Below are 9,999 nucleotides of genomic sequence, written 5' to 3'. Positions count from 1 at the left end.
TGGGCAACCTTAAGTTGGCCTCTTTGGGTGTATGTATTCATTATGATAGTCGTTAATTACATGATCACAAATTATTTTTTCCAAAGGACTCCTGCCTCTCAGAAGGTGCAACTAGAGGGTCCTGGTCAGCTCCTGCAACCCCAGGTTGAAGCCTGCTCAGTGCTGACGGACTCTTCAGAGAATTTAAATGCCAAATTCTATCAAGTCTTTACTGAGCATGTGCAAACTAAGATTTTTTTTCAAAGCTTTATAACTTGATCAAATTTGAGCAATTTTCCTGGGAACGCCCCAGGATGATCTCCCCACCCTGCCAAATTTCAGGTTTCTGCCTCAAAGCACGGAAACTCTCGAGCTTCTCGATGAAATGGCTGTAAGAATTTTTTTATGTGGGCAAAACAATGTATTTTTCCTTCAAACTCGTTCTGAGAAATGGCTGAACTATTTTAGCTGAAACTTTCCAGAAAAGTTCAGCCTGAGGCAGACACCCAGTATGGAAAATTTCAGCCTGGATAGTTGAAGCGTGGCAACGTTATAAGCAACTGAAAACAGGTTCTTATAATGGCAAGAGTCAGGCAACTCGAGGCATTGCTGCAAATTCCACCTATAATACTGCATTCACGTATTTAAATATAAAGCTGAACAGAAATAGCAGTTTAATTAATTGAGTTAATTTGCTGGCCAGGATAGCTGAGGTTTGATAGCCATGTTTATAGCATATTGCAGCATAGTACAGAGTAGTTAGGTGCAGGGTAAAGCTTCAGCCATTCCACACTGCTTAACTGTATTGTCTGTTACTCCAGTCACGACCCGTCCCACTCCACACCCAGCTCTGATGATGCACCTCAGTCCTGACCTTCAGTACCTTCTGCTAGTCCAATATTGGGCCACCACATAACTCTACTGCTGTATTGTAGACTTGACCTGTAGCATCCCCTGATCTTCTAGTTCTGGGCTTGTCTACACTGGCAAGTTTTGTCGCCCCAAACTGCCTTTGGGCGACAAAACAGCAAGAGCATACACACTACAATGGGACTTTTGTCCCGAAAAACACTCCGCCCAGGATCGTGATGTGGGTTACTGTGTTGTGTGGTGGTTTTGTGGTGTGCAAGAATGTGCTATGACACGTTGTGCCCTGTGTAGCAGTTTTGTGCTGTACTGCAGTTTTATGTGCTGTGTTGCAGTGTGGTTATGCTGTGTTGCAATGTATTTTACTGTTTTGTAGTGTTTATGTTTTGCAATTATGCAGTGTTCTGTGCAGCAGTCTGAGTTGTGTGTTTTGTGGCATTCTGTTGTGTTGTGCACTATATTGCAGAACGATTTGTGGGGTGTTGTGCTGCAGTACTCTGTAGTGACTTACAGTGTTGTGTGCTGTGTTGCAGTGTGGTTTGGGTTGTGTTGCAGTGTTGCAGTAAGGGTTGTGTTGTGATGTTGGGTGTTGCAGTGAGGGTGGTGTTGTGGTGTTACAGTGAGAGCGGGGTTGCAGTGAGGATTATGTTGCAGTGTTGGGTGTTGCAGTAAGGGTGGTGTTGTGGTGTTACAGTGAGAGCGGGGTTGCAGTGAGGATTATGTTGCAGTGTTGGGTGTTGCAGTGAGGGTGGTGTGGTGTTACAGTGAGGGTTGTGTTGTGGTGTTGAGTGTTGCAGTGAGAGTGGTGTGCGTTACAGTGAGGGTAGTATTTTAGTGCTGGGTGTTGCAGTGAGGGTGGCATTGTGAGTTGCCCTGTACCGTGCTCTTTACAGCTCTCGGCTGGAGTCTGGAAAGAGACCCCCTGCGCATCCGAGCACACGTTAGCGCTAGACGGTGCTAGTGCGCACGCGCTCCATGTCCCATCCCATGGTCGGGACTAGGTTTCCCAGCGGCCCCCGGGCGGGCAGGCGCTGCCTCTTGCTCCTCCCGGCCCGGCAGTGCGGCCGGGGCCCGGCGGGTGGCGCTGTGGGGAGGCCCCTGCGCCGCTCCGTACAAAGCGCTGGAGGAGGGGGGGGCGCTTCTTCCTGTTTGTCTCCGTCCGATCCGAGGCCGAGCGGCAGGAGCGGCCATGGCGGCGGCGGCGGGGGGTCCGGGGCCCGGCGGGGGCGGCCGGCGCGGAGCCCGCAGGGGGGCGGCCAACATCCTGGCCCAGCTCCGGCACGGGCAGCTGAGCGGCCGGGGCCTGACCCGGGGGGCGCAGGTACTGCGGGCCGGGTCGGGCGGGGGGCCGCGCTGGCGGGCTGAGGAGGCCGCGGGTCCCCGCACGGGGCGGGCCCAGTCGGGCTGGGTGGCGGCGGAGAGTCAGCACCAGGGGCAGGCCGGGGGGAACCGCCTCGGGCAGAGGGGCAGGCCCGGCGCTGGAGACCTGTCAGAGGGGCTGTGGGCTCGCCCAGCTCGTGCGGTCCGGGGCGGGAACCAGCCGAGCCCTCCTGCCTCGAGCTTCCCCAGTTCCCTGTCCCTGGCCTGGCGCAAGGGCCAGCCTTGGAGGCCTGTTCCGGAGCAGCCGCTCGGCACGGCACCGACGCTTCCTTCTCCCGCTCCCAGCTCGGGGTCATGGCTCTGGCCTTGGCTGGCTCCTCTGTTTGGCCTCGAGCCTTCGCACCTTCTGTGAAGGTGGAGATCGCAAAATCTAGCCTGGGCTGGGAGGAGACTTGGTTTTGCTCCCCGGTTTTCTGTGCAGCAGAAGTGAAGGTCTCTGATTCTCCTGCTGGATGCAGGATTCAAATTCACCATCGCCAGGACTGTAGGTTTTTAAATTCTCTCCTGGGTACTTTACATCTGCCCACTTGGAAGACTCTTGCCTGGCTGGGAGGCCTCTGGTTCCCTCTTTGCTGGACTCTTCAGCGTATAGAGAGATAAGGTGGGTAAAGAAGAGCTCTGTGGAAGCTTGAAAGCTTGTGTCTCACCAACAGAAGTTGATCAAATAAAAAATATCTGCCCCACCTTGTCTCTCTAATATGCTGGGACCAGCATGGCTACCACAGCAGTGTATATCTTCAGCATATAGGTTGTCTGGAGGGCCTTACCACAGCTGCTCTAGTGGTTCTAGTGGTGGAAACTAGAGGAAAAGTCAAAAGTGCTGAGCAGCAAAACTGTAACTAATATCAGAAGGGTAGCTGTGTTAGTCTTTATCAACAAAAACGAGGAGTCCAGTGGCACCTTAAAGACTAACATATTTATTTGAGTATAAGCTTTTGTGGCTAAAAAACCCATTTCTTCAGAGGCATGGCGACATCTGCATCTCCATACATCTGAAGAAGTGGGTTTTTCAACTCTCAAAAGCTTATGCCCAAATAAATATGTTGGTCTTTAAGGTGCCACTGGATGCCTCGTTGTTTTTGTGAAAACTGTAGCTGAGCTCTTATTTGGTGGCAGCAACTGAAGAAGCGACCCTCAGTGCCCCCAAACTCTCAACCATTTTTCTAATTAGTTCTTTGGCCTTCCAGGGACTAGGTTTTTTCCCCTGTCTGCTTTCTGGGTCCATCTAGCATTGCAAGCCAGCAGCACTACAAACCTCAGCATCACCTGTAGTGAGGGGAATGAACTTATTTTTTGTGACTTGCTTTCCCTTTCCCTGCCACCAGGGTATTTGTGTAAAAGAACTGGAGGAGAAGGGCAAATTTTCCCACAACATAGAAATGCTGTTCTGCATTTTGATTGGAGGTGGGGATGGGTAGCTCTCTGTTCTGAAGAGAAATGAAGCCCTGCATGGAATTTTGATTTAATATGTTAAGCGCATTATTGATTCAGTTGGCACACATGACCTGTTGACTTTAGTTCTGAGAAGAACTCTGGTTCTGCACCTATTGAGTAGGAGGCCCGTTTGTGTGTTATGTTAAAATAACACTGATCTTGACACTTTGAAATCACTGTTGGTCTCATGGACTATTGAGAACGAAGTCTGTTTCTTGACTGGTTCTTTGCTTACTCTGTGTGTTCTGTTTTGGAAAGCAGTGCATGGGTGCTGGGCTGCGAGCTGCTATTAATATAAAGAAAGTAGCATTTATTTTGGAGGAAAATATGAAGAATTATATGGACTTTGCAGACTGAGAACTTGTTTATACTATTCTGGCAAGCCTGCCCTTCCTCCTCCTCCTCCTCTTCCCCCAAAGTAGAAATACCAGCAAAAAAAAGTTCACCATTTTGACTGAGCCTTGGTTAATGAGACATGTCCTCTACACTTAACTTTTTTGCTATTTCTCTTTTGCTGGATTGGAGGGGATTGGGACAAGAGATAACTTCAGTGGAAATGAGTATTTGTGTTTAAGCACTTTTGGCCTGTCCAGGATATTGTCCAATCTGAGCAAAATGACTTTTCACCAGTTTTTGCTTTTCTTTATATTTTGTTAACGTATTAATTTAACTTTGACATGGCTTCTTTAAAGTGAGTTTTTATTTCCACAGATGGTTTCATATCTGTAATACATTCACGGTCTGAGTCCTGTCTTGTGCTGTGTTCACCACAGCTAATCTCATGTTATACAGATTTAAGTAAATGATCAGGTGTGCATGTAATAAAAGAATGTACAGCAAGGTGTTCTGTCACTTTAGATATCTGTACACCTTCACTTTAGCCCCTCTCTCTGCACGTAGCTGAGAAGTGCAGATGACCGCGTTAGTGCATTTTTTGTTGTCAATGCTTGTATTAAATGTGTGTGTGTGAGACTAGACCTGTGCGATTACCCACAATACTTGGTCAGAACCTTTCTGCTAGCTGCATCACTCCTTTTATAAAACTCACTTTCTAAAATGCTTTCAGCATGACTTGGCTGCATTGAGAGGCTTAAAGCTGAAGGCTGAGAGCTCCCAGTGCTTAAGTGCCACAAGAACACTTAATTAAATTACTTGGATTGAGGGAGCAATTTAATTGCCTGACAGGTTATGAACTGTATAACTGGCACAGGATTAGAACTTAACTATGGCATTAAAAAATAATTTTAGTGGTGCAGTGTTAAATGCCTGTGTATACTTGCTGGAACTGGGAGATAGTCAAGCAAGTGTCATAATCTCATAACCTGGCATGTATTTCTTTTGTATTGTGGCAAATGTTATTGAGGCTCTTTTAAACTCATGGTTTTTCATTTATTGTGTGAAAGACTTCACCAAACACTTGAGTTCACCAAACGGGGCAGAGGGAGGGGAGAATCACTGTTTTAATATACTATCTGTGTTTAGCCTGAGTTTCTCTGTCTCTGTGGGAAGTCCATGTGTAAAGCAGTTGGGTGTGACTCCTGTTCTGCTTGTTTGGACACTTATTTACTGCTTATAAAAACAATCTTTAGGTGTCTTTTAATCAGTTAAAATTCCACGTTATCAAAGTATTACAAATATTTCCCAATAGACAAATTCATTTAGTTCTTTAAGCCCTCATCTGAGCAGGCTTCTCAACTATCCTTCCCTCCCCTCCCCAGAGCCTCAACTCCTCCACTCCTAGATGCCTGAGATAAATGGTTGGCTTTGCAGGTATATGGAAGGCTAACTGAGCTGGGCTCTGGTAACCCAAGGGCAGAGATGAATTTTAAAGCCAAGGATAATGGCACAGGGGACATTCTTTCCCGTTCATAGCAGAGAAGCTCAATGTCAACTGCCTCCACTGACTGTGGGTGAGGCAGTACAGCAAGGGGATAGGCAGTCTCTCAGGACCTGGTTACCTAAACCATGTAGAGCTATATAGGCCAAAACCAACACCTCCAATTCCATCTAGACACTGAGAGGCAGTCAGTAACCCTCCTTGAGCATCTCATATTTGCTCTCAACATGAAGCTCTAATTAGTAAATGGATTCCTGTATTCAGCACTAGCTTCAGTTTCTGGGCAATCTCAAGATCCAGCCCCCCATAAGAAACAATATAGAGGCCTAGTCTAAAAATGACAGAGGCACAGATAAATGTTGCAAGATCTGCATCTGAAGGTACAGTCATTCTAGTCTTACCAGGAACAGATGGAAAAGCTTGTCCGGCTGCAGCTGGCATCTGAATATCTAGCAGCAGTTTGCGTCTTGCCAGACCCCTGAACTATGGACATCCTATAACAAATGGTTGTCACATTATCTCAGCAAGAGTGCTGATCTAATTCCTTCCAGTTCTTCCTGGCTACTTCTCAAATCTACTGACATTATCTCTATCTTATCTGGATTGAGATTCAGCCAGTTAGCCCTCATGCGGGCAGGCACTAATCACCAGTAAGAGACTAGGTCAATCCACTGTGCTGCATTAGTAAGGTCCTATAATAGAGACATAGAGCAAAGTAGTGCCAGAAACTCAAACAGAATAGACCCTGTTTGTCTTCTCAAGTCTTGCCTCAGTTTGAAACAAATTTTCCTCAAGTAAAAAATTCCTCACAGCAAGAAAAAGTGGGTGCTAACAAAGTAAAGGAACCCAGATAATTTATCAACCCATCAGAACAGTTCCACTGTATGCATCTTTTCCTCCACCATAGCATCTGCCAATTGACCTTTATTTGCCTTCTGTACAGTCATGGCATAACACCTGGAACATTTTGTTGCAATTGATCAAACTTAAAACATGACTCCCCTATCAGTGTTCTAACAGGCTCTCCTCTTCCTTCATCTGGTGCAAATCCACTGTAAACAGTGGTGTAATGTGTGGGTGAAACCAGGAGAGAGGTTGCCTAGGGGCCTCTCTCAATAATGATGGAAACAATGTCATTGTAAAGTCCAACCCGGTCATTCACAGTAGTCCGTTGTCAATACATTTATGTTCCATCAGCAATCTCTGAGAGAAGGCTATCAAATTGGTCTCAAACCCTGCAGGACTGCCAAGGTCTAGCTGAAACAGTTGGAATGAGGTTCAAAAGGAGTCTATCCTCTATCCATTCCGTATGATCAGCTGCTACTGGGAATAAAGTCTCCAAACTGACCGTGCCATTCTTATCCACTTATCAAATCCCTCACCCAAAAGAAAATGTTTAATTCCTTAAAAATATACATATGGATCTCACCACTACATATTATCAACACTCTACAAATCTCTTCTCCCCTCTCCCCCAGCATCACCTAAGATTTTTTTCTTCTAAACAGTCTTTTCAATCCCGTTCAAGTATTGGCCCTTTAAAAAAGGGAAGTTTTCTTCACATCCACAGCACCCACTCAAAAAGCACAATTACTGTTGCAAATCAACCGCCTCACACAAGTTCATGCAAAAGGGAGGGATCAGGCTACAGACTGAGTAGCAGCTGCGACTCCCTTGTAGTCTTTCTTGGCTGTAGCCTGAGGCCTCTGACAGCTTCTTCTTCAGGCTGCTCTTCCTGGTGGTTAAAAGACCTGGCTGGGCCCCAGTACAGTTGCTGTTGGTAGATTGCTGCCTCTTCAGGATTGTGGGCATAGGAAGCCTGGGGATGTGCTTATGTATGGCAGAAGGGAGAGTATGCCTGATGGCTATACCATGCTCTAGAAGTGCTATGAAATAAGGGCTGGATGTTAGTATTCTTATACTATTACTTAGTGTGCATAAAAGTGAGTAAAAAGGGAAAACTTTAGTCAGTTTCAAAGTGCCTGTAACAACATCCCCCAAAAGTTGGTCACCTCAAAGTGAGGCGCCAATCCAGATACTTTGTGAACCACTGCTGTTGCCTTGTGCTAATCCATAGCAGAGTATGCATGTCTAGTGTGGGAATGATCCATCCATGCTAAGGAATTAGACCGTGTTCTGAATGACAGTTGTCATGGAATAACAGGATGTCTAAAGCCAACACCAAAGGATAACCGGTACTGGCTGGCATTGCACTACCTGATATCAGGAGGAGGATAGCAAGCCAAAGGAAAAGATCACGGCAAATGGAAGATCCAAGGTATCCATTATATGGTCACACAGGAGCAATCAAATGCCTTAAATCACAAAAGAGTTTTATAGCCAGTGTGGTGCCTTTGGATATGCCAGCTGGCAAGGCATGACTGTGATTATGGAATGAAAGACTACACACAGTTGGATGTACTGAAATAGATCTGGAACCCTAGGAGGACATTCCTGGAGGGGCCGATACAGTCTTGTCAACGTGGTGATGCCTGAATTACCTGTGCATGCAAACAGGCAGATCAAAGACTAATATGATCAAATACGGCTACTCTAATGACACGAATATATATGAGTGCAGTGACGTGCAGACTATGGAGTACTTGCTTGTTTGCTGACTCTTTGGGGAGCTTGTATGAAGGAGGACCTCGCTGCAGCGATGGAAAGAGCCATCGCTTGTACACAGTTTCGGTAAAACATCTAGTTTGTGACAAGGGCACAAGAAGTTTCAAGGCAGTAAACTTTCCAATTTCACGGTCTGTGAAAGAACAGTCAGGGACTGAAAGGTAAACTAACCAATGGATGGGGTTGTTTTCTTTAGAGAAAATATACTAGCCTTGTTCTGAGCATTAGAATGTCTAAATATCAGAGGCCTTTTCTGCAAACTATCAGTCAGCTCAACACTGAAGGCTGCTGTAATTAAGGGCAATATTCTGTAGCTGCTGTGCACACACAAACCCCATTGTCGTTAGTGGGATTTCCACATGAGCAGCTGGAATATTGGATCCGTTATTCATCTTGAAAGGCAGACTCTTCAGTGATAGTGGGTTAGTATCAGCTCATGGACATCTGTAATTGGCAATCCAGCAAAAGAGAAATCTCCTAAAATGGTCAGGCACTGAGCTGCTTGTAATAATGAAAACTGCAGCACAATATGACACTTTTGGTATAGGTAAATGTAAAAGGTACGTTGCTAACATTTTAAAAGAATCTTTTGTATAATTAAAAGTAAGAAGCCACTATCTTGACTCTGTCATGCAATAGTATAAGGCACATGGGCAATTCTGCATACAAGAGCATGAGAGGCAGGGGTTTTTCAGTCTTTTCTAAAGTAAAGTAACTTTTGAAAGAAAAAATAGCATTGTGTTATGGTAGCGCCTGTACAAACACACAGTAAAAGGCAGTCCCTTCCTTGAAGAGATTAATCTAAATCGACATGGCAGACAAAGGGTGGAAGGGGAAACAAGCCCAGAGAGGTGAAGTCACTTGCCAACAATCATTCAGTAGGTCAGTATCAGAGCTGGGAATAGAGCCCTGGTCTCCTGAATCCTAGTCCAGTGCCCTAGCCACTAGATTATGCTGGCTCTCAAGTAATAGTAAAAATTAGTAGAGTGCTATAAACATGTAACTCTTTAAGCTGCCACCGGACTCCTCCGTCTTTTAAAGACTAAGGTGCCACCGAACTCCTCGTTGTTTTTGTGGATACAAACTAACACAGCTACCCCTCTGATATTTAAAAGACCGAAAGATATATTGCATGTAATCTTAACAGAATTTGCAAAGTCTCTTGCAGGTTTAATGCTCTCATATGTTGAGCTACCCGACTGGAGTCCAGTTATATCGTTATCAGTAAAATAATCTCCGCTGTAATTGAGACATTTCACCATTATTTATGGACCCCCCAGCAGTTCATCCCTGTTCACTTAAAACTCCTCTGAAAATTACTGCCTAATCCCGATTTAGTATTTGTTACCATCTCTGGTGGTAAATTGAAGTGGACGGTCTTGTTCACCCTTTCAGTCAAATTGTAGTTTTTTCTGCAGAGAAATTGTATTGAGAAAAAACAGCCAAGTTGACATTGTCGTTGTTAGTGATTGGAAAACTACAAGTAAATTAGTCATCTCAGTTAACTGGGCACTCCCTAAAATAATGAATAGCACTCCTCTGGCAGTTTTCCGGTGAGTGCTTGCTAAGGAACACTAGTCTCTGTATCGGGGGTAGCTGTGTTAGTCTGTATTCGCAAAAACAACAAAGAGTCCAGTGGCACCTTAAAGACTAACAGATTTATTTAGGCACAAGCTTTCGTGGGGAAGAAGTGAGGTTTTTTTACCCACGAAAGCTTATGCCCAAATAAATCTATTAGTCTCAGTAAAAGATTTAAACGGTTAGTTGCACAGACATCAACATTCCCTTTTTTCCCCAAATAAAATGCTTCGAACCTATCTAGTTTAAAAAAAAAAAAAGAGAAAAAAAAAAAACCTTCAAAAAGTTTGATGTTTCCT

At 45.2% G+C, this 9,999-nt stretch overlaps 1 protein-coding gene across 1 annotated transcript in view; it reads left to right on the top strand.

Annotated features, from left to right (window-relative positions):
• The first annotated feature begins 1,994 nt into the window (after positions 1-1,994).
• The window catches only part of TRPC4AP (transient receptor potential cation channel subfamily C member 4 associated protein), a 76,130-nt gene continuing 68,125 nt past the window's right edge, over positions 1,995-9,999 (top strand). The window contains exon 1 of the mRNA XM_042854972.2: positions 1,995-2,167. Within this exon, the coding sequence (XP_042710906.2) occupies positions 2,036-2,167 (132 nt within the window). The 5' untranslated portion in view covers positions 1,995-2,035. The remainder of the gene's footprint in view (positions 2,168-9,999) is intronic.

The sequence above is a fragment of the Chrysemys picta genome, chromosome 13 (genome assembly GCF_011386835.1).
Source record: "Chrysemys picta bellii isolate R12L10 chromosome 13, ASM1138683v2, whole genome shotgun sequence".
In the NCBI taxonomy this organism is placed as follows: Eukaryota; Metazoa; Chordata; order Testudines; family Emydidae; genus Chrysemys; species Chrysemys picta.
This window is presented reverse-complemented; position numbering and strand designations above follow the sequence as displayed.